The following is a 26006-nucleotide window of genomic DNA, read 5'->3' as shown; positions in this document are numbered from 1 at the left end:
AATTTTCTATTCTTGTTAATGAGTACTATGACCTCTCAAAGTCTCAGACCCTTACCCTTTCACACCCTATACAAAACCCAAGCCCTTTAGAATACCTTCGAAACGGCTCTCCGCTGTAATAAACAAGCAACAAGTAGAATTCATTCGCAATAAAATAACTTGAAAGGTCGCCATAAAAAGATCATCTTCGACGAAGGTCCCTGTACCCAGGAAATCGATCAGTTTAAAGATCACAAAGTCAGTCGTCTAAATCAGACAGGAACGATCAGTCATCCATAACTGAATCTCACAAATCTCCACCCATACATATGTATGTAATCCTATGAAAAGAACGAACTGTCAAAGCCAACCTAACATCCTAATCTAGAAAATCATAACCAAGGGACAACATAGAAAAGAACCAAAGGTTCGAAACAAGCATTCTCGTCCTTTTATCAAAATATGGCTACTTTTCCTAGGAGCTGCATTCTCTCTCGTTAGAAAATATTATAACGTTAAATCGAACCTCGTTGCTCACTTTGGTTTACGTTTTTAATTATTACCGAGAGTCGAGCAATTAATTAATTAATTTTCAAATAATTAATCCTGCTGCCTGGGTTACCTTCCAAAGAATTTTTACAATTCTGCGACTTGTAGTTTCAATCCAACGTTGATCGTTCCCTGCGAGCATGAAGACTCCTGTTCTCGATTGAAAGCAGACTGTAAGATCGATTCTTAGAAACTGTGAGAACTACGACAGGATGAAAACAATAGAACGTATACGCATCGGTACCAAACAAACCTGTTTGTTAATACACCGCCAAATCTGTCGAATCTAGTACAGCCCCGTTCGACTGGTCACCGTATACACCTAGATGCGTGTACAATCAGGTGAGGCATAGAAACAGGGCAGCTGGTGGAAGGTTCGAGGCGAAGGGTGGGCTCTCCGCCGCGAAAGTTGGCCGAGAAACGAGTCGAACGGGAGACGTCGGGACGACGAGGCAACGAAAAAGGAGCGGGAAAATCGGTGAGAGACGGACGCAGAAGGGTTGTGGTAGAGCGAGACGAGATAGACGTCAGTACGAGGTACTCTCTTTACATCGGTTAAAAAAGGATAGACAGAGGGTGCGGGCAGAGGACAGAGACGAGGGATAGAGGGGTTAGCCAAGAGTAGGGGGTAAGAGAGAGTAGTATCGTGTAGAGGGAGGGGAGGGTGGAGGGTGGAGAAGGACCTGCGCGCGAATTTCCCGCGTTCGCTCAACCTCATATTGATCCCACCCCAGTAACTCCCCGCATCCTACTACTACTGGGCTAGAGGGTTGAAGAGAAGAGAGGGTTGGCGGGGTAGGAGGGTGCCGTAAGGGTAGGAGGTGGGTGGTTTATCGGCGTATACACAGTACGAGGGAGAGGACGGCGAAGAGAATCAGAGGAACGCGAGGCTCCGGGTGGTCCAGCGCGAAAAGTCGTGTGCTGTTTCGAGCGTTGAAAACGCGTTCACGTAACAGAAGAATAGTTGGCCCTCACGGTACATGTAACGTTTCGTTCAACTTTACGTTTTAAATATCGCGATTATCGAGTTACCGATATATTTATGCGTCGTGATTATCAATTAGTGTCGTGAACGTTGGTCCATCGTCGGTGGTCGGGTCGATCCTCGTTGCGCTATATCTCTGAACGTGGTCGTGCGATGATTCGACGAGAGAGAGCCAGTAAGTTGGCGACGTGGTGCTAGATTGTCGATGCGGTACTCGCGACACCCTATTCGCCGACCTTCGTGATTCTCGCTCCTTCGGTGTCTCCGCGTCATCGATCCTCTTTGGGTGACAGTGATCGAGTCTTCGTTTCGGAAGGATGTAAACTGCTGGAATTTCTGGCGGTGGAGAATATCGAGGAAGAAACGGCAGAAGAAGAGACGCGTGAATTGGATCTGCAAGGAAGAAGGTGTGAACTGAGAAAGAGAGAGAGAGAGAGAGAGAGTAGTGGCCTGTGGTTTTTCGGGCTTGCTCGAGAGCAATCGTCGAGAGGTGATCTAGCCGTCGGATCGGGGTTCAGATTCGATCCCTGATCGGCTGGGGAATAAAACGAAGGATCACGTGAGATATCTCTATCTCATTAGTCGCGCACTTTCTCCGTTCTTACGCACCATTGACTGCGGCATAGTAAAATGATAAAAGGGATCATCGGCAGCTGATCGATCGAATCGAATAGCTCTGACGTGTTCCTTTGATCGGTGGAAAGTGCGTTGTCCAACAGTCTTGAAAAAACAAATTTGCTCCGAGACGCTATCGGAAAGAGAATTTTCGTTTGCTCGTTTCCGCTGCAGGCTGCAAACTAGCGCGTCTTCTCGTCCATTTCATGTTCGGTACTCGTATATATCATATACATTCCTCGGCTATTGTACGTTACTTGTATATGTCGTTCGTGCATACTCGTGTACGTTATTTCTGTACGTTATTCGTGTACGTTGCTAGTGTACTTACTAATGTCGTCACTCGCGTCGTCGTTTGACTCGTTCGATCTGCATCGTCTGGTTGTGTACACGTTTGCTGGTCCTCCACGCGTTTTCACGTATGCATGCCGTGACCGTGCGCGACGACCTGGCTCTCGCGTGTGAGAACCTGGCTCGCGTGGCCTCTCCGCGTGTCGACGATCCCACCGCGACCGTTCTCCAGGCGTCTCCCTTGGCGTCGCGCCGTGGACGTCGACGGCGTCGCAGCGTCGCTGCTGGGAAATATGCGGGCATGTTTTTCGTTTTTCCACCGCCGAAGATAATAATACAGAGATATCGCGGACAGATATGAAACCTCCCAGGAACCGTCTTATCAACTCCATAAAATGAAACGCAGTGGAAAGACAGGATTACAAACGTCATTTGAAAAGATTTATTTTCCATTTTGTGATTATTTATCTATCTGTTTTCTATGAGGTTTACCGATCATAATACTCACGCTAGCTCGCGAAAAACCAAATTTTGTAGATGTATCATATAAAGTGAAACATTTTGAAATTTCATTGGCGCTTGGTTAAGACACTACTGTCATAATTATATTAGTCAAAGAAACCAATTTGAAAAATGCAGATCGGTCCCAGAAATTGTTGAAATCTCGTACAACATCGACCTGATCTTCGTCGAGTGGAAAACATCTCGATGGAAATAAGGTCCGACCGTGTGTGCAAAATGTGTCCGTTGTTTGCTGGTCGATCAGTTTGTCGATCGAAAGAAAACGATGGAGATGTCGATAGGTTGCAATAAGTATGGAGTACGGTCCTGACTGAATTGCATCTTTCAGTCACATTGCGCTTGTTAGGGAAAATTGTGCATCGGAGTATGGGATTAGATCGTTGGATATGGGTTTGTGGAAATTAGAGGAGCTCTCGAGAGTCTTGAGAACTCGTTTCACGTGCTTTTAGAGGGTAGAGCTATTGGATCGTAGGATTGATGGGAACGTCGTGTGCAAAAGGGTTTTGGATTGGAAAAGTGTGTTACCTATTGGTCGACAGAGGGGTGATTGCTTCAGGCAACCGAGGAAAAGTGTGTTCCTTTCGATAGGTGTATCGATGTGTGTGGATAATACTAGTTTGGAAAAAGAGCTTCCAAGTAATATACATAGATAGATTTGGTCTGATAAAAATTTTTAACTGTAAACGAAAGACTTGCATCCTTTCCTTGATTTAATATGTAGACAATATAATTATTATAAAAAGTGACTGCAAATATTACGTACGTTCACTCTCGTCCATAAATATTCAGACACTTGTAGAAAAATAAAATATACGCTTGAAGAATCAATACAACTACTTTCGGATTTTAGTTCGAAACGATTAATTAAGTTAGTGTAATGAAATTTGTGTACTAATAAACGCTAATATTTGATTTAATAATGTTTGATAACAATGTTCGGCCAACTGAATAGATAGAAAGCTTTCGATAAAATACTTGGAAGCTTTTATCTGATCGAGAAACAGAAAGGTGTTATTTAGGCGTAGTTTTCGAAAAACAACGAGCACATCGTGCAACTTTGATCTGTAACAAAGTAGAACGTATATTTACGCGAACTTTTCTCGTTCGTTTTGCGTCCTGAATTCAGTACGCCTACGTGTTACTATGCATTCTACATGGAATATGCGATTTTGTCACGGTTCATCGATTCCTTGTACAAAACACCTTGATTATATATACTTTCGTAAATTGTTTACCGCAGACAATTTCGTAATCAGATATTCTTTATCTGAGCTCTTTGAAGCGGCGTTTATGTCGTGAGACGTTGTTCCAACCTTTTCTTTTATTCTTCTTTGGAATAATATTATTATCTATAATTCTTCGAATACTGCGACTAGCAATCACTAAAAATATTGCTTGCAGTAGAGTTAATTTTTATTCAGGCAAATAACGCGATTATACTTGTATTTCCTTTATTCGTAAAATACGTTTAAATACACATTACATATTAGTTACTCGCAAGTATGAATCATCGAATCGGGCGTCTATTTTATTAACAACAAGAATAACAAAGTCTGTAATCAATAATAGTTCCTTTTTGCTTATGAAGAAATAATATAGAAAATTACTAAAAATTCAATCACCAATGAGAGTATGTTAAAAATATTCCGAGCTGCGAAGAAGCTAAACAGAAAATTGACTATGAATAAAATAACGAAATTTATTTAGCTTCCACGTTTCGTTTTATTCTACAAGTTTAGTCCGGTTGCACAGCAGTGAAACGACCATTCTATGTAGATACGTCTGCTCGTGGAAGATTGTTAACAAGAACTAGAAGTCTGCCGTTATCGCGAAATGTACCTTCGTTCTTTTCTTCTGTCCAGAATATTTAGCGCTATGGGGCTGATAAAGTTTTCTTCTGCGTCAAAGTCCATTAAATGGCTGCAAGATCGTCACAATGGCGGTCTAATGGACCGACAGGGAAACTTCTATACGATTCGTAGAAAGATATAGGTTCGATTTAACGATCCATAATACTGGATAATGGGAACAGTGTATCAGATGGTTCAGGTTGTTTCGTTGACCGCGTAAACTTCATCGTCACAGCAATATAATCGCTCGCTTTTACCGTCCAGAGTAATATTCTCACTTTCAATGCAATGTGATACGTAGAGTGAGTAACATAACTGAACCAAAGAAGGTGCTTCACAGGGAAATTTATAATATCGTACAAAATAGGATGAGTGAGGGAAAAAAAGCTAAGATAATGTTCTTTAGAGATATTGCTATGTTACTCACTGCAGCTGCAGAATATGTTTATCAGGAAAGTATGATCTTAGTTTCGCGTAAAAGTTCGCTAATCGGAGAATACGCTTTGAATTCGCGTAGTCTCATAAATATTCGTATAGCAACAGATCGCACGTAAGCGAGCATCAAACCTATATCTGAAACTTGAAATGTCTGCTGGAAACTACTGAACGCAACTCGAATGAGTTTATCGTGACAGCTCGGTATAAACTCCGATGAAATAGTTGCAAATAAACATTTGCATCAGTAGATAGTATATTACGCTTTAACATATTCCGCGCGGGTCACGTAACTCAGGAGCACAAGAATTTTATATAAAAATATATAGTTTTGCACGTAATACGTGTAATATAAATATTGGAACGAAAGTTTTTCAAAAAACCAAACGAAATAAAATATAATTCAGCAAAAGATACGACGAAGATTATTGTGATAAAATATCTCTGAGTGTACCGAATCATTAACGACTACGAATAATCAATTTTAACGCTCAATCGTCATACACGCGTAAGCTCATTATTTTAAGAAAAATAGAGAATAATTTTTTTTCGATTCTAACAAAATTCGTCTGTGAAGGGATTAAAATAAAATTAAAGGAATTCGTATTGAACTGGCGCGTTAAAAACCAAAGGAGGAGAAGATAATGAGACGTGTAATATTAAAGCGTCCTTCGTTTCTCCATCTACTGATCCTCTTTTATGAAATTCTAATGATCTCTCGACCTCTTTTGAACTTCGTATGTTGGCAAAACTTGTTACCTCCAGCGCTACATTATTTCCCATTAACTAGCGGTTATATCGACTTATTGAAACTCAAAATTCTGTGTCGTGCTATAGAGTAGTTTCAGGAGCTTTTGTAGACACGGAGTTTGCTCGGTCAAACCGTTTCAATCGAAACTATTGTGTTGGTGTAAGGCAGATCCTGCTGCTTTGAAACCTCGAGCGCAAACAATTCTCGTTTCACTGGTTCAAAGTCAACTGGTTTCTGCGAGGAATCAGGTTGTATTCCTTCGCAGTCTTCTTCTTTGAAATTCGCAAGGGATATTTTCGCCAACCTGATTTTCCGCTCTACACGGGAGTTATTGTTTTACTATTTCTTCGATGTAATACGATGCAAAACTTTTTTTTAGATTATGAACATAAAAAGTGGTTCTTTATGGCTTGAAATCTTACATAAGGGATCTATAGCTAACGGCAGTATTTTAAAAACTTTTGCCTCGGATTAGGTCGTACCATAAGTAGCGCGGTTCCTTGAGAATCTAAAATGCTTTTATTCTAAATTCGTTGCTACGTAAATCTTATAAAATGGAAATGCAAAAGTTAAGGTTTAATGTTTAAGGTTTAAGGTTTGATTAAAAATGGAACAAAATATATTACTGACTAATTATAGACAAAATTGTCTATTTGCATTTAACACATAGGATATTCACGCACAGAAACGATTCTGGTCATAGGTCAGGATAGTCCGCAGGTTGGAAAACAAAAACGAGCCCTTCAACCCAGGAAGAGTCAACGAGGTACACCATCGTCATTATCATCATCATTATCGTCGTCGTCGTCGTCATCTTCGTCGTCTTCTTCGTGTTCCTTCGCAGTAGATAGCGAAACGTGCAACTTTCTCGCGGCTGGTATTAATTACCACACATCAGGCAGCGCGAAAATGATTAATAGTAATTACCATTGGTCGGCCAAAGCTCCGCTATTCTCTAAAACGATTCGATGATTAGGATCTGTTTTATGGTTGATCGCGTATTTGATCTTGGCATATGTTCTACGACAAATTCCAATAGTTTAACAGCATAAGATCACCGAGATGAGGAAACAATTTCACAGTCCTTTTTTCATTTCTTTCATTTATTTCATTTATTTCTTCGCATCATTAAACATTGTTCACACAAGTTATTAGAAAAAAGCAGGCTTCCTCAGAATTTCTTACAAACCAAGTATTACATTTATTAAACGCAATTTATTACGAAAGAATCGACATTTCGCTGTTTGTTAACATAATTTATTACAAACAGAAATATCTAAATATTTCCCAACATGGCTCACAAAGATATCAACATTTCAGTATTTAACACACCCTAGAACCACTTGAAACAAACTTCTGTTCTGATCTACAATGCGCAACATAACATTCGAAGTACGTGGACACATGAATGATCGAAAAGTCAGTCCTTGCAGTCAGTCCTCCGGATATGCGCAGCTGGTGAGTTCGGTTTCTGGTGCACTCGAATGCATAACTATGACTCAGAATTCTCTCTGACGAAAGAAAGCGTGTTCTATCTTTCTCTCTCCAACGATTCGTTACAGGCAATGCGTGGATAAAAGTTTGATCTGAATGCACCGATAGAAAACGGATATGTATATATACGTATATAGCTACATATGTGCGTCAGTCGTGAGATCGCGATAAATCATTAACCGGGCGTGTTTATTGGCTATGCACGAGCAAATCTCTGGCTGCCGGTGAATTTATGCTTGGGCCTGATCTCGATCGTCGATCGATCGATCGTGACTCGCGAATCGGGACCAACAGGCCTTGCGATCGGCCTTACCGCTTCTAGGAATCAATAATGTCGTGATTAAACATTTGTCGCGTGATTTTTATGCTTTATCAATGACAATAAATCAAGTTTTACGTAACAAAGGCAACAAATAATACAAGTATACTTTTGTATATTAATAAGTTGCTTACGCAATTTTTTACGTTTTCTAATATTTTTACATTCTTTTTTTATTGCCTTGTTTTTACGATCGTCTTAGGAACTATGGTATAATTAGGAGCATTAAATTTTTCATATTTCCACGTTTCTAAGTTCGTCTTTAAAATCGTAATATAATTACATGCGTTTTGAAACACATTACGTTTTATTCTGCTTCTTTTCCAATCACCGTAATCACTGTAATTGATATACGTGTAATAGCATATAGTTAATGCAGGGGAAGGAAAAGTTTTGATTTAATGCTACATTACTTGTGCGAGTTACGTTTATAGCAATTTGTCTTAAAAGATATGAATAATATATTTAATACAGACGTACATATATTTACATGCAAACACAGAATTGAATATAATTCTCTAACTTTGAGAAATTACTATTCATGGCACGAGAGCCTGGGAATTATCTATCATAGGTAAACATAGCTATAAAACTCGTAAATCCATTCGTACATATACCAATAATGTTGTATTTTAACGTAATCCTTCACAAATGTCACTAAAAGATAAGGCATGTTGATATACAGAGTGATCACGAAACAGTGGCACCTTCGTCGAAAGAAAGAAGAGTGGAAGTTTCTTTGCGTTTAATTTTCCGGAGAAAAAGATAGAATTTAATTTTATTAATAACCGTAATAAATTCATGGAAGAAATATTTGATAATATCGTGAATAAAAATTAACTATTTCCGACATCAGTTGCGCACATTGCCTAAAATATTTAAATTTCACGATTACGCTATCGCAGTATCATCGATCTTATATAAAACTTATATAGGATATCGATAAAAAAGTTTCGCGGCTGATACAAGAAATTCTACCTGAAGCTTACACAAAATTGACACTGAAAAACTATCTATCGCAAAAAAGTTTTTCGTCACTAATACCAGTTTTTTCAACAGAGAAATGGGTTATCTCGACAGAAAAGATAAAAACAATTTGTCACGTTGCAATTTTTCAAATAAAACCTAAATCGACACGTGTAAAAGGAAACTTCCAAATAAAGATTCCATGGATACTATTACTATGTAATAGATAAAACAAAAAGAAAAAAAGAGAAATACAGTTCCTTAAAAAGGAACTTCCACGAATCGACAATAATCGTGTTGAATGCAGCAAACGCGATATTCCATCCACTGCCATTAAATTCACGGTCTATGGAAAAAGATTAGCATATAAACTAATATCGGAATAAGTCGTATCACATGCGCATGTTCGTGATATCTCACGATTCACATGGAATCGCGATTTATTCTTATCGAAAAAATTTTTTATAGTGTACCAATCAAAAGTGACAATTTTCTGAAAATTGTCTTTGTAATATGAAAAATCGATACTGTCGTTGTATAAAAATCAGGATTGAAATTTTACTAGAAAAGATTATCTTTGTTACATAAAAGTCGGTAGTGAAAAGTTGCTGAAATATTGTCGTCGCATAAAACTCAAGAGTGCAAAGTTTCTGAAAATTTCCTTCGACGTGGCTGGCGTTTTATTTAGTTTCCTCGAAAATGGTCAGTTTTTCCACGGATCTCGTTTCGATTTTTCCCATCGGACGCTCTACAGGTTGCGCAATGTAAATCAGGCCAACCTGCTGTCCAATATCGAGGTTCTGTCCACAGAGGGGAACACTTCCAGGCTATCTCTATTCACCCTTGACGAGAGTCCACGATAAAGTGCACGCGATACCACCTCTTTTCCGCGCAATAAAGCGATTTTTACAAAATGGGGTGGCGGATAGTTCGCGTTCCTATCACAGGCTTGCGGAATGTGTGACGCTGCTTTCTCTTTTTCTGATTGTGTCCATAATACGTGTGTACGTTCGTACGTACACACTTCGTACTTCGTAAATGGATCAAGAATGTTTATGCGTGTGTGGGGAATTTAAAGATGTTAAAAATATGCAGAATGTGTGTAATATGCAAAAATATGTAAAATATTCAGCGTAAAGTGCTTATTATGATATTTGGGAGATGAAACGAGTTTCTTATGCTTCGTTCCTTTGGTTGTGTTTATGAAAATATAAATTTGCATAAACGTACGCAATCTATTGATGGGTGTTCAAACATTCTGGTTGAATTTGTAACATATACGTAAATTAATTTGATGAGTATACTAATTGTATGAGAATGAGAGAAAGAAATTGAGCAAGTTAATTACAAGTAGCTACATGGAAGCTATAATGTCTACATTCTCGTTGATTCTACAACGTCTATCTACGATGTAGGCTATAAATTTGAAGGATTTCGATAAATTTTAATTAGCCCTGTGATAAGTATTCGTTGGTTGAATGAATTTCTACGATGTATAAAACAATTATGTAGAGGGAATTAATCAATATCATTAAATCGAATCCCGTGAGAAATGAGCAAGTGTTGGAGTACTTGTGTACGTACAGCTATATGTAACTGAGTGTGTGTAAGGTTGATAAGGTTTTAGATTTATATGCATGCGACCGTGTTCGAAATAGTTGCGCTGCACGTGATAAGAAATCAAGTTCACAGGTCAGGCAATTTGTATTTGCGGATAGCAATATTGCTTTGGCTGATTATTATCTGATCCTCTGCGGACATATGTTAGCTAACAAGGATATGGTGAAAGCGTAAGATATCGGTATGTGGAAGTTCGATAAGGAATTTGATAGAAAAGTAATTTTATTAAGTAGCTCTTTATCGTAGGTTGAGTCGAGAACTGTTGGAAGTTTATAGAAAAAGTTGGAATATCTTATTGAATCATCCCACTGTTTCTATGTATTGCTATTGAATCTTTTAACTTTAGTTTGACTTCGTGCTATTTTTCTTTCTATATTAGAATCAGATTATTTTTTTAATTTTTAAAAATCTTTTCCACTTTGTGATATTTTTCTTAAATTAACTTTTTATTAAATTTTTTTCTTAAATTTTTTAATCTTTGATTTAACTCAATACTTTAAACTTATAGATACTACAGACTTATCAAATGATAAGTAAATAGATTTGAATAATTTAAGGTTAATCTGACGATCATTAGACACCAAGTTGATCACTAAATGCATTAATCCCATGAAAAGACTGTCTAGTTTCATGGAAACAAAACGAAAGTCGATGTTTTCCCAAATTAAGGGTAGTAGCTGCTTTGAAGATGCTCAAAGTGATGGCAGGAAAAGATGGTAAAAGGAAATTTTTTTCTTGGTCAACGACCCAATCTTTTTTCCTTCGTGTTTATTTCTTCGTGCTTCTCGTTTTCCTGTAATTTCGACTTCTAACGAGACGAATCATTTTTTTCTCAATATCTTCGTGGCTTTTTTCCCTTGCTTGATGTTTAAAGATGGAAAAGCACAGAATGTAACGCAGAATGTTCGTGGACCGATTCGAATATCTTCTAGCGGGATTTTAGAAAGCTTTTCTTACTTTTACGTTGCGATGTTCGTTACGCGAGCTTAATATCTCTTGCGGTACGTCAGCCATGTCTGAAGGAAGTACCTTCGTGCTTTATTTCGATACAGGTTTGTACGTATACGAAGTGAATTACGAGAAACTTAATTAACTTTGGATCTGAAGGAACATAAAATATAATTTGAAGAAAGAAACGTGGTTCTCTTTTTTCTTTTTTTATTTTTTGTCTTAGATACTAGTTCCATTTATAATTATTATATATATTGTATTATTTCCTTTATTAATATCATTTTGTTAATATCATTTGTCCAGTAAAAATAATTTTATTCGAATTAATAGAAAATATTTTTTTACAGCATAGGAAACAAAGAAGGATAAGTATGAGGATTGTAAATGGTTACATCTATCGAGAATAAAAAGGAACTTATTTATTCATAGAGTAATTAAGATATCTCACGAACTATTTATTTTTTCAATAATTCAACGTTTCATTACCTTTTTACATAGAATAATAAATTGCAGTAATTTACGAGGAAGTAACTACGCGGTCTTATCTATAAGAGTTATACAACTGCATAATGTATTGTTATATTTACAGAAAGAGTTCTCTTTGAACCATTTACATTTCCTCTCTTGCATCCTCTCCCAATTATTACAATCAGCAAATTATCCGTACCATTTACGCGCAAAAATATCTACACGTAACATCTATATATATTCACTACATATACGCACCATAATTTCTCTACAATTTCATTTAAATTATCTTATACTTGTTTCTTTGCGCCCTGAAATCCAACACTACTCTATTTGATCTCCTGTATCCGGTGACTCACCGTGTATAGACACATACACAGTCAATGATTCTTGCAGCTTTTACGCGGACTGCATGCAATCCTCTCACGTGCCGCAAATGCTACAATTTTCTCTTGCGTTCGTTCGTGACGCTCTACCGTCCAACGATTTTTCATCGTTTCCCTCTGCCCGTGCCACGATTCGCCTCCGTCACACGTCCACCTATGTACCTAAACGAAATTGACGATTCGTCGCCTTCGCTTTTTCCTCTGTTTTCTCTCTGTCGCTGTCGTTTCCCTCATTTTTTCCTCTTTTTTCACCATTTTTTTTCCCCCAGCCTCTTCCTTCTGATTTTCCTACTCTTTTTTTCTTACACTGCCACTTACTTCTCAGTTGGTCCATTATTTCTCTTTTTTCCCCCTTATTTCAACTCTCAATCTCCATTCCATCTCTTTCTCTGTCCTTGTTCCCTTTTCTTTTACTTTGCCTTTTTCCTTTCTTTCACTCGCCTTCGTTTCCTTTGTCTCTCTTTTTATTCGCCTCTTCTTTCTCCTTCCATTCGTTCTTTCTCTTTCCAATATTAACATCAGTAAATCACGGGACGTTTGTTATTAGTACACTCGAAATAGGCGAATGGATGTTGTCATTACAAAATACTCGTCAATTTGCGTGTATTATAAATAACTGGTTAAAAAATGTACATAAGACGCAGAAACATATAACACACAAATTCAGGGTAGAAGCTTTACTCTATTTAGGTTACATTTCTTTAATCGTCCTCTTAATAATACGAATTCGCATAAAAATCCACAGTCTAATTACAACTAAAACTAAAGTAGAGTAGAGACATATTAAAATAATTCGCAACATAAATTTATATCTCGGGGGTCTTATTACCAACATGTTTTATTAAACTTCATATTGAAACTCACCGGTCTTGTAACTTATGGAATGTACGTCACTTTATCTCTTCATTTTTTCCACTCAACCCCTGTAGCTATCTCCCCATGGTTTTCCAAAGAAAATGTCTTGACGCAGGTATTGCTCGAAGTTCGTGTCGTAGAGACCATCGTTGTTGTCGTCGCGAGTAAAACACACGGTTATGTTGCGCGCGATTTACGATCACGTACGCGTCTACAACGACGACGACATCGTATCTCCGATAATTTCACCAAGCAGCAAAGCACCGGATAACTTTATCGTACGCACTTCTGGAATCATTCCGTTTGAACACGAAACACGGAAGCATTCGCGTAATGGGTATTCAGCTTAGCTTGGATTTAACAGGACTTCGGAATGAGACTCGGATAGGATATATATAGAAGAGACGTTTAAGTTGATTATTCGAATGGAATGTTGTTCGAGTGGAAGAAAGTTCTTATGGGATTGTGTTATTCTTTAAAGAAATTTTTATTTTTATCCTTGAATATATGGATAGTTGTTCGCGTGATTTTCATTTCGTCGTGTAGTACGGTACGTAGCGTTATATAGGATTTATTTGAACGATTGTCTCGAGAAGTGACTAGTTAGGAATGATGAGTATTATTGTATGTATATTATATATTGTATATATGAATATATATATATAGTATTGCTTTTGTATTCTTGGATAATTTCTTAAATCTTATTCGAATATTTTTATTAGATCTATATCTACATATAGTTCGGTATTACCGATGGATATAAATCCTTTTGTTCGTAAACATAAAAATATTCTATGCCCAAATCTGCTTCTACGCATAGTATTATAATTTTATTCCCTAAATAATCACCTTCCTCGGCTTGTTGCGTCAAACCTTCAATACAATTCATTTTCACAATATATTTTTTCAATTCAATACATTTCATTGTTCGCATGGTTTTACGTTACATTACGATCCTATAATTTAAGTTACATAAAAGAGTAGCTATCCATCTCGCGTGATAAAATGTCCTTTAATACCAATATAGATTGCCTTTATTATCCAATATCGTTTCGATCTGTAAAAAATACTCGCCTCTAATACCGGCAAACAGTGACAACATCAAAATATCAGTTAACGTAATCGCATCGTAGAAAGTAAAACAAAGGCCATTGTTTGTTATCAAGAATAGTGGTTTTTCGTGTCGTTTCTACGTCGTTTCTGCCCCATTGTGCAATTTCTTTCCCTCGACCTACTCGAGAAGGCTAATCGCCGTCTGAGCCGTCATTTCCACAGCCACGCTCGTTTCACCCCTTATCAGCGTGTCCGAATCGCGTCCAACTTTATCTTCACGGGCTGCGACGCCATTTTCCCGTTGGTTGGCCTCTGCGAGGCGGCGAAACGCGACAGCGAGCTCCTGACGCTGATTAATAGGGATTATTAAATTACAAATTGCGGAGGTAACCGGCGACAAACAATGAAAGTTCACCGGTGACGTTACAGTTAAAACGCTCCACGTCGTCAGGTGAATCGATCGTGATTCGATACGTCGCGCACGATTAACTTTAGATTCGAGGCACGTCGTATAGTTTCTTTCGTGATATTATAACATTCGTTACAACATACAGTAATATAATATTTTTAACGATTATTTAATCGAAGCGTAAGATTGTCTGAATAAAAAAATAAGGTTACTTATTGTATTAGTTATTGTTGTGTATCTTTATTTCTTTATCAAGGTATCGTTGTATTTTATTAGAACTGCTCAGAGACATTATATTGAATGTTAGAATTTTTTCACAATTTTCTTGAAATTATCGCATGTATATACCATTTTCTTGAAACACATAAACTCGTGCAAGTGGATAACTTGTTTCTGAGAAGTTTCGATACTAATCACATATGAAGATAAAATTGTGGAACTCATGGAAAATGACTTGATCAGTTTTATTTCTGAGAAGCTCGTATCACCGTAGCAGTTACTTCCAAGTTCTATATATTGTTGAAATCCTCTATCAGAACCAAGTATTCAGTCTGCGTATTATATTATACAGTATATTACACATTAGACAGTGTTATACACAATATATTGCATTTAACAACAATATAAGTATTACGTAACTCTTACATGGCTCATTTCTTAGTTTCGAACAACAAGTTACAACACTAACAGTAACAACGCAACAAGACCCCCAAATTACTCACCTCTTTAAAACTATCCCCAGAAACGTTTAAACAATTCCACAAAGCCCATTCATCGAGTATCCCTTCAAAGTATTATATGTATATAACGAGTAATTTCGAAGTACATATATGCCAGATTATAGCCGGTGTGGTCCGAACCATAGCGGCCTCTGATACCGATCTGCCGTGGAATCTGCGTCGCTTCCGAGATAGGTGGGTACAAGAGGAAGTGAGCCGGTCGACTTCGTTATTACTCGATTATTGGTGTTGCAGGGGTAATCTCGTCGGTAACCTCGCAGCTCTCGCACTTAGCACTTACGTGGCGAACGGTACACGCCAATAACAGCTGACCCCCATCCGGTAACCCCACTTAAAGTCCACGCGGAGAGTAGCTCTGGTCAGTTCAGTCCGTAAAGGCATCGGAGAAGGCGAAAGAATTGGAAAAAACGAAGGTATCCTCTCGTCGTTACCGAGAATCCAGCGTCTCGTAACGAACGAATGGCCTCGATAATTGTAACTTTGCCTCTTGACGTCTGGCAGCTAGCGAACAGTCGGCTTAATAGAAAATCCTGGACCTTCGTTCCCATTTCGATTTATCGATGTTGATATCGGGACAGATAGCGGCTCCACGTGTGCTCGTAGTTTCTTGTGGAAGAAATGAAGAAATAGAAACTTGCGGAGGGAAGGTGGAAGGCTGATATTTGTGGATAAGGTGGAAGGTCGGAGATATTTCGGATGCTCGAATCCAGGTTATAGATACTTGGTGTCAGGAGGAAACGTTTGCGAATTAGCTGATTAGGTTACAGGAGGTAGATTATGTTGACAGGAATCTTGTGTGGCTTGGTTTGGTTGCTTTGTGTGTCTTAGGGGCTGAGGTTAATTCTCAAGTATCGTTACCGGGTGTCACTGTGAACCTTGGAACCTGACACGAATGATATATTGATAGTAGCAAATATAAAATACTCTTTGAGAAGAATATATAAATGAAAATTAAAAAATAACGTAATTGAATATGCAGAGATATTAAACCTGTTTCTACAGAAGAACGGCGTTTAATTATTATTTAGCGTTTTCATTTAATTAAAATTGTAATTAGATTACATTTAATGTTGATCCCGAGTAACGCAGTCGGAAATTCCAGGAAAGATACGGAGGAGAAAAATTGCAAATGTTATAACAGCTGAACATTGTTTCAAACCAACAGTTTAAGCGAATCCTTGGTGCTCTGTTTCACGGCTAGAATATTAAAAAGCTAGAGATCGATATCGTAAATTGATGGAAAAGTAGTTTGCAAATGACATACATATTGCGTTAACACAACTTCACGATCCTCAATGTATTAAAAAACAACATATATGGAACACGTCCGTGGAACAAAGGTACGACGATGAAAACGATAACCGGCGCGTTTCCCTATTAATTAATCTGGTGTATCAAACGTCCGGGGCGTTATTATTTCTAGAGACAAAGCTTATCCTTTCGCGGCACCAAGTTTCTCACTATTGAGTGAAAATTTTTCGTGCTTACCAGCTGGCATTGTACACACCGTGGTGTTCTTTTCAGCGTAGCGGAGCGTGGAACAGTTCACTTTTCATCGTATCTGTGCCGAAAGAAAAGTGGCCCTGGTAGCCGAGCGTCGAGCTACCTAGTTTCCACGCCCTTTAATTACCGCCGCACCACGACTAGTCGCGCCACACCGAGAGAAGTTGTCATTACGGCTGCTAAAGAGCCGTCTATAGTGTTGTGTGGCCCCTTGCTACATTCTGTTTTCTCCTCTCTCGCGGCAAAGGTCGTCAGAAACGTCGAGAAAAAGCCATTGTCCAGTTCGAGATCCTTTGTTCGGGCCACTCAACCGGGTCTGTTGTCCACCTTTAACGACCAACTCGGCTTCGTCATCGGGAACATCCTGCGATTCTCTTTCCCGGTCGGTAACCACGCTCGAATGACAGATACACGGGCGTGATCCATCTTTGGGCGTTAACGGAGAGATTGATGTTTGGCTTTTTCTTCACTCGTCGTTAGCGACGAGATAGGTTAATTTGTCTGAAGGTAGGCTAGGGTATATTTATCTGTACCTTAGGTTAATTGCCTTTTTACATTCTGCTTAACAAGTCGAATCAGGAGAAGATGAAGACAACTGATCTTTAGCTGTCGTGCTATGCTCCAGATTGGTAGTTGGTAGTCGTTAGCAAACTATGATCTTTAGAGATGATTTTGCATCATTATGGAATATATTTAGCTAGACAGCTGATAGGTGTATTTCTCCAATCTAAGAGGATATATTCAGTTTTGATATTTAAGGGGTTTGTAGTAATTTGAGCTCTCTATTTCACAATATCACAGGATTGTGAATGCTAGCCTATTTCTAGTACTGTTTCAATTATTTCCTCGCTACCATTAAATTTATCAAACTTAACCTGGCGCGATCAAAAATTCCTGTAACCCCAGCCGTATTCCATCTCAACCTATCTAAGAGCGAGGAAAATCGATTCGAATAGTATAAAAACGTGTTCCACCAGACGCGTACAATGTCTCCCCGGCGAAGGTAGAAACGGCTGATTCCCGTGGGCGTTCTAGGCGTTCCAGCTCTCTCAACAGTTTGTGAAAACGATTTAGAAACGCGGCTGAATCGCACAAAGGAAACTGTGGTGCGTTGACCGTCCTTTCGAGGCCCAGACACCGTTGCCCTTGGAATTCCTTTCACGAATACCTGCGCCGTCTTTCTGCACCGAACATAAAGCAAGGTAAAGCTCTATAAAGCGGGTATAAAATTCGTCTGCCGCTGACTCGTTTGCGAATAGGTAATCCGTGGAATAGGCGTTTTTAATTGCCGCTTGCTTCCAAGGACAACGGTGAACATCCCCATAGGGAACGAGCAAGCGGGCCTTTAAACCTACTCGGTTTATTCGTCCGTACGTTTACTTCGACTGCTTCTCGAACATTAACTCGAATCAGATAGGGGTTTCTGCTCGGTTCACTGATAGTCCAGAGAATTCCCTTTTTGTTGAGTTTTCGTTACTGCGTGGGTTTTGCAGAAATATACATACATATACGTATTACAATTAACATGTGGTTGGGGTAATTGAACGTTGGCAGTGGGTCGTGAAATATCTCGTTTTTATGTGTCCCGTGATAATCGTATACCGAAAGTTTGCTTATCATGAGGTAATGTAATTTTTGCTTTCGTGTTATCCGGCTAGTGAGTCTCGTGATAACCGCTAACAAGAAATCTCTGAAACTAAACAGTCAACGCCTTACATTTAACTCCATTGGAAAAATGTAGTATTGCGTTTATCTAACTAACAATCGTTGAAAGTCAGAGAGGTCTTCCCCAATGCAATTAAAAGGTTGCAAATTCAAAGATGTAAGGAGGAAAATATGAAAACACATGGGTGCTAAAAATAGTTTTACAAACTTCTTCTTAATTGCGAGAAATCTCATTACAGTTCGCTGCTTTGTCATTGAACTTCATTTTTTCACTGATTACTTTTATGTATAAATATTTGTCAAACAAACTAATTTTACAGATTGAGAGACGAAGAAAGCCAATTAAAGAGAAAACTAGTACTTTCCAATATTGTGACCCGCAGACGAATTCTTCAAACGCTTCCAACCGTCGCTAAATCAGGAATCGTAAAACTTAATGATATTTACTGACCGTGTAAGATTGGTAGGTTCACGAACTCGTTGTTTATCGATTGTTCTGGACACTGAGCGATTTCTGCGACGCCATATAAGCTGAATCCACCCACGTTCGACGAAAGAAGTCTCGAGTTTCAGTCGATCTGCAGTATGTGGAATAAAAAAAGAATCGTTAGAGATGCAGCAACGTCTGCCTCTAGCACGTCTCTAGCATGTTATATGCAAATTTTCTACCTTCTGTCTGTGCCGACCAGCGTCTGGGATGTGAATCATGCTAACGTCTCCAGTTGCAAACCGGAAATACATCCGATGCAGTGTTCGAATAAAACATGTGAATTTCTTTCGGACTTTTGGTTTGTCTTTAGTTTGCAGGTTATATTATCATAGCGGTATAAATAACTAATAAACATTCGTAAGTTGTCGTAGATTATTTAAACGCGTAGATAATTGCAAGCGGAGGATAATTCTGATAGTTTGTTTAGATTTATTTCGAAACAAAATATTGCAGAAAAAATAAAATCACGTTATTTCTTAGGAAAATTAAAAGTGTCAAAGTGGTCTATATCGATGGAGAATTTTTATTGCAATTTGAATTTTTTCACTTTATATCAAAAACTTAAGAAACTTTTTATTAATTTTTATCCTCAAAGCTTGTGGATACTACGCGTCACGCTGGTCTTAATTCTCCTTTATATTTTTATAATAGTACAATTAGGAACTTTCTAAAGTTTGAATATCTTAATTATCGCCTTGACAAACTTGTTCGACAATCTTAATTATCGCCTTGGCAAACGTAATAGCCTTGGTTACTCACGTTGCATAGTTGTATAACAATTAGATCGCAGCCAAACTCTTTTGCTGCTCTTGCTAAAAATAGGACGTCGTAAAATAATTTTTAATCGTCGAATCTTACGATAAATCGACTTTTTGCTCGATACCATTTACTATTTTTCCAATTGAATTTTCAATATATTATATACTTAGAATTTGAAATATTCGATTTAAAGAGAAAGCTATACAATGAGATTATTAAAACCAGTAGCTCGAATCAGTTGCTTGCAACTACCTTTTATATCAATTTCCCGGTTTACAACTCACATCAGCGTAAAGTAAGTATATATTGTTGCTTGCCTGACTAACCAAATTTTATTCTTATCTTCTTATCTTCACGCATATAATCACGTAAAATTGCTTCTTGTATCAGTCATGTAAAAAATACATAGTTCCATCAGTTGAAGCTTTCAGTCACGTTCACTCTATATAACTTCATCCCATCGATCTATCGGTGAACAAATATCATAACATAGTCGTTCATTTTATTAATATATACATATCTTTATTTTAATTTGGTATAAATTTTGTATTATTACCACCGGTAGTTCTAGCGTTAATACAACTAAAGATTTCTATATGCTCGTACATATATCAACACATAATAGAATATTGTTTGCAATAAGCGTAAATTACCACGAGTAAAACATACAATAATCGTGCAGTATATTTTTGTCCTTTTGATATTACTTCAATATGTTGAATAAAAGATTTAAATTAAATGATAAAAAATTTCTCAACTAGTTTCTAAAAACTCTTCGAGATATCTACAACGTTTCGGATAATCGTGTTCCACTCGACCAATCTTTGAAATCTAAATGCGTACCAAATAGGTAGCTTCCTATTTCGTGTTAACAGCGTCTTATCTTCATAGCGAGAATGAACTTGTCCATTTCAATGCAGCGTTCACGGGTATCTAAAATATTGGTGGAACAATGAAATACGACAGGGTCCCTCCGTTAAATCTCGAGGATCGTTCAACGACGCGTAACGAAGCAGTTTCACGCGATCTCGCGCTGTCCGGAATCATAATCGCGATGACGAGGCGGATCTCTGATGGCCACTCGGGTTCCTATTGTTCAGGGTGCGTGGAAGTCGCGTGCAGCCTGCGACGAGTACCTAGAAACTGTTTAATCCAACCGATGTTCGCGAAATTATTGATGATCGATGACACGTGAACTCGAGGAACAATTTTTAGATATTATGTTCGTAAAACTGGCTGGTTTGTTTACCTTAATCCCTTCAAGAGAGATTCTTTCAATAATGAACTAATTAATAGCAATTAAAAATGAACAAATAAAGGTAACAGACGATAATATCGATCATAATGCATTAAAATTTGAAAAAATTGGGTAAACTTTTCGTGGAACCACCTAAGTAGCATTTCAGCTTTAAATTCCATTCCTACGAATTTGTATTTTTATCGAGGAAGATTTTAAACATTGAAACTTCGTAGATCGATCTAAGCAAAATTCTACCTTTGAATTTCTCTTTGAATTTGTGTCTTTATCGAAAAAGTTCGAGGTATTTTAAAGTTTTAAAGTTTCAATGATAATCTCGAGAAGTCTCAGATATGTGAGAAAACCTGTAACAAACCAGCAGTCTTACAAAACGTTGCTTCGAGACGTATTAGCTTCGTGGTTTCGTAATCCTGATAGGTTTAAGGCTTGTCCAGATTTCCAGACAATTATCCGCGGACACGTGTCCACGGACAGTCAATATTGGCAAGTCTTTTGTCTTCCGTTGAAGTGGAACACAAGAGACTACGTCTACAAGACACATTGTCTGTGAGTCTAGAGAAGCCTTTACAAGTCTGAAACGCCGTTTATATTTCCTTGCAGAGTGTATATCTCGAAATATGAATAAACACGAGATCCTCCTAAATCAATCTGTACTTCGAGAAGATCGAGAGTGAACGGAAAGTCTCGTAATTAAGTGAAAGTCTAAAAGCACGCGATTCTGTTGGAAGCTGTCTCTTCTTCGTAGTCTGGTTGAACGAGTGGCGAAAGAATCGAAAGGCATTCCAGAAGCGTAAAAATAGGCACGGGCATATTTGTGTGATGATTCGATGTACGACGGAAGAGAATTCAAGGGTCAAGTTGCTGTTTTATGATTCCGTCCCGTTTCTCGAAATATCCACGTGAAAAGGAGGGAAGAAGGAACGATCGCGGGCGTAGCGGTTCTTTTAAAGAACGAGCACGTGAAAGATAAAGGTTGAGAAACTCGACGTCGATTGCCTCAAATGGAAGAACTAGCGTTTTCATCCGATCAACGTCATCCGATATCTGGACGATAAGTCAGCCAACTGAACGACCGCGAGAGCCGTCTCGTCGGATTGTCCCCTCGAGATCGATCGATTCGTCTATTTTTCCTTGGTTTTTCGGTCGTTTGAAAGATCGCGAGGCTGGATTGTGAGACATGGATGCCTTGGAATTGCAAGCAGCCCTGGTGAAGCTGGATCCAGCCACCACGGTGACACCGATCGGCTCGAACGTGAAAATGCTGCCTGCTCATCATCGTATCACGTTCGCGGTCGATTTGGACGAGAACGATATGACGTTGGAAAACGCGACTCAAAACGACGAGAAATCGAACAACATGGCTATGCAGACGAACAACGCCTCTAGAAAGCTTCACAACAATTGCTCGGGCCAGCTGACCGTGCCGGGCCATCAGAATCATCCTAACAACCGGCAAATAGAGGTGTCCAAGTGCGAAATGGCGGAGGTCAGGTGACGCCAGCCTTGCTACGACCTTATCTTTTATCACACTTATCCACCGCACAGGGGCAGCAAGCATCATGCTAAGCATCACGCTAAGGAGAAGAGACATCATCATCATCATACAATGCATCATCAGCATCATAGATCTCATGTGGTGAGTCAGTGCGTTCTATTCGTGCGTGATCGTACATTGTTTTACTATACATTGGCCAGGTTTCTACTTTTTCGTTTTCTCGATCGTGAACTGTCCATGTTTGTGTCTATTGTTTGGTAGAAAATGTTCCTGTATTTCCTCTTTTTTCGTAACTCTTCTATAGTCTTTGTCTTATTCTATAGTCTTTGGAATTCTTTTTATTTAAACGTTACTTACGACTAAATTAATTAAAACGACCACTGTCGTTTGATTGAAAAAATTTTCTGTTTCTTTTTTCTTTTTTTTAATACCGATTTCGTTTGCTCGGAAAGTTTTCTTATATTTATGAAGTAGTAAAAATGTTCGTTTTCTTTTTATCCAATAGCGTTTAGTTAGAGAATTTCCCAATGCAAAAAGAAACGGATCGTTGACGCAATATCGAAGAAAGAAATTCAAGCGATTTTATCTTGCAAAATTCGAAAAGTTAGAGAGAAGGAAAACGCAATTGGGTCAAAAGAATTTTAAAAAGCGTAACAGGGTTAAGTTCTTTCTTTTATGTTAGGTTCTCTACGAACTCATTGTGTAAGTTACAAAATAATCGACGAAGGATTTTAGTACAATTGGAATCGTTGTTTCGACTGGTTGTTTAAACATATCAATGTTATACTATAGTATAATTATTTTTCGATTCGTGTATTTATGTCTATGTTAGATGGATTATGTGTTACTAGGGCATGCATGATGTTCATCGTGTAGTGAAATCATATGGTTAAGCATTCAACTGCTTTTACTTCGCGATACTGTTATTATAGCGAAAGCCAAACATTTTAGTCGTCATTACAACATCTAATCGTTAATAATTTTCCTTTAGCTACATCGTCATGCTTCTTTTCTGCATTTCATGAAATTCTATCTTATTTCATCTTAAAATTCTTAATTCTTAAAATTCTATCTTATTCGAGTGTAGTTCGAGGTGAAAAATTTTTTAATGAAAAATGTAGGCTAATCGGAGTAAATAGGTTAAAGTATAAAATACCGTTCGTATGATTCGACAAAGGTTGAGAAATTAAAGGACCGTGTTTCATAAGTAGATAAATGATTTTAAGCACACAAAATCACTAGCCTGGATTATAGCCTCTGTAATATCATTGATGGAAAAAGTGTTCTTTGTCATTAGCGTCCATTAACGTTTCAGCCATGTCCATTTCTGTTACGTAAAGTTCGTTACATTAAAGCGTGGCCAAAGAAAAATTACATTCTCGCATCAGTATATATTTCGTGTATATGTTTTATGTATAATATAACGATAGCAACAGAATGAAAAGAATTTCTGAAGTTTATAAATGGAGACGGAAATTGAAGTATTTTAAGACCGTTCTCTCGTTTATGAATCATATATTCTTCTCATATATCTTCTTATTATTACTGACCTCTTATTTGCGTTCACGCTTTTTTTAATGCGTACATCAACGCCATTCAATTGGAAAATTTCATTAAAAAGTGAAGAAAAAGATCTCGCTCGAAGATAGTCGTAGAAATCCAACACCGTCTTGCGAACAGAAGATTCATCTCCAACAGATACTACGTTATCTTCTATCCAGATTGATGAATTGTTCAGAAAAATGATGACGAAGTTTGCAACTTCGTGATGAATATAGCAACTCTCAAATAACGTTCGCGTATATTTATTGAAAGACAAGACATTTCTAGCGAGTTGGTAATATCGGTCAAGTGTCAAACTTTATATATCGTGCACCTTAACGATTGAATTGAGAGAATCTCCAGAGAATAAGCACTCAAAATCTGAGTCAAGGTTGTCGCAAATAATCTTACCTTTAAATAATTTCACCCCCTTTCAATTCAATTTTTGAAAGTGTCGTAATATCAGCATAGTTGCAACGTTAGTACTATACAATAAACGTCTAACGTATAATTTCTCAAGGATCAAATGATCAACTTCGATGGAGTTAATCAACTTGTCGTTTAAGTGGCTCAATCGGTAATGAAAAAATGTTTGTCATGACGCAAGAAAATGCGATACTAAAAGTTTCTTTGGAAAACAGAACGCTGTCTAAGTATCTCTGTTACTCAAATTTGAGACGTCGTTAGATTTCTTCGAGCGACAATTACTCGCGAGAAAAGCAACGCGTAATGGGCCTATCGCGGGTCACTTAGTCGCTCTAGAGTCGGATTATCACCGATGCTAGCCGCGGTATGAGCATTAATGGACGTATTTCCGGGACACGAGGTTGGCTAACGTAAATGAGACGAGATAGAATGGCCGTGCACTGTGACCTGAATTTCTTTAAGGGCACCAGTTCGAAGGGTGATCGTTCACGTAGACTTGTTACAGTTCAAGAACAGGGACATAACCCATTTAAGACCTATTTCAGTTCAGAGGAAACTATTGACAAGTACATCGCTGAAACCGCATTCAATTGCATTCGTGCAACCATATAAAGGAATAGTAATTACAGAACGATCTTTCTTTTGATTGCTCGGATTATTTCTTTATTGCTGACAGTGGAAATTTCGTACTAATTTAATTCGCTGTAATCGATGTCTAATCTGTCGATGGTTAATATTTTGCAATATTCGTAATTTTATTGGGGATTTTGGTAATCTTTGTTTATCGAACAATTTCTATGAAGCTAATATCTCCTGATTGTATTAGGTTGTCCGAAATGTGTCTTTCTTTTACAGACACGTTTTTTATAACAACGTATTTTTATACAAAAATGAAACCTAATCTGTCAAACGTTGTGATCTTTATATTGATAGAACAAAATGGATCATACGTAATTCGATAAAATAATATAAAACGAAAAATGTTGTGGATCCATTATTTCCTTATAAAACGAAAGAAACTTTTTGAATATTACAATATTATATTATAATATAATATAATATAATATTATAATATAATATAATATAATAATATAATATAATATAATATAATATTATAATATAATATAATATAATATTATAATATAATATAATATAATATTATAATATAATATAATAATATTTGTCATCGTTGTCAAGCAGTAATCTTGAATTCTTAGTCAATGATCGATAGTTTTGATCGTGATTATCGTAATTTCAAGATGTAAAACTATGTAGGACGCATATAGTAGTCTTATAACATTCGGTCACTCTGTTCACGAATGGAAGTTACCCTAACTAAATCTTCAATTAATTCAGCACGAAGGCTGAGTAACAAATGAACTTTAACTGACTAGTGACGCTAGAAAAGTCATTACCTAGAAGCTTCTCTATTCTACAAATCTATTATACAAACCTTTTGTATGCATGCATAAATCAAGTCATTCGTCAGAAACAGTATAGTACATATATCATGTTGAACGATATACAATTTAGCAATTTAATTACAGACTTCCAGCTTTCTTTATTACGATATCGTATTTGCTTGCATTTAACAATTATTTTCCAAATATATAGATCTACTATAATTTTA

The 26006-nt window shown here is 37.6% G+C and overlaps 2 protein-coding genes across 6 annotated transcripts in view; both read left to right on the top strand.

Moving 5' to 3' along the window:
• LOC132908362 (probable serine/threonine-protein kinase dyrk2) overlaps positions 1-26006 on the top strand; it is a 265251-nt gene that overhangs the window by 97901 nt on the left and 141344 nt on the right. The window lies entirely within an intron of this gene.
• Positions 1497-22533, top strand: LOC132908589 (uncharacterized). Of its 3 annotated transcripts, none has more exons than XR_009658377.1 (2): positions 1497-1920; positions 21514-22074. XR_009658377.1 is itself a non-coding variant. In XM_060962711.1 (2 exons), the coding sequence occupies exon 2, from the start codon at positions 22091-22093 to the stop codon at positions 22406-22408; it is 318 nt and encodes a 105-aa protein (XP_060818694.1). In that variant the 5' UTR covers positions 2126-2216; positions 21514-22090; the 3' UTR covers positions 22409-22533. The 3 variants fall into 3 exon arrangements, 1 of the variants encoding a protein (XP_060818694.1); XR_009658380.1 differs by having other exon boundaries at positions 1497-2072; XM_060962711.1 differs by lacking the exon at positions 1497-1920 and adding an exon at positions 2126-2216 and having other exon boundaries at positions 21514-22533.

Source organism: Bombus pascuorum, chromosome 1, assembly GCF_905332965.1.
Source record: "Bombus pascuorum chromosome 1, iyBomPasc1.1, whole genome shotgun sequence".
Lineage (NCBI taxonomy): Eukaryota > Metazoa > Arthropoda > Insecta > Hymenoptera > Apidae > Bombus > Bombus pascuorum.
This window is presented reverse-complemented; position numbering and strand designations above follow the sequence as displayed.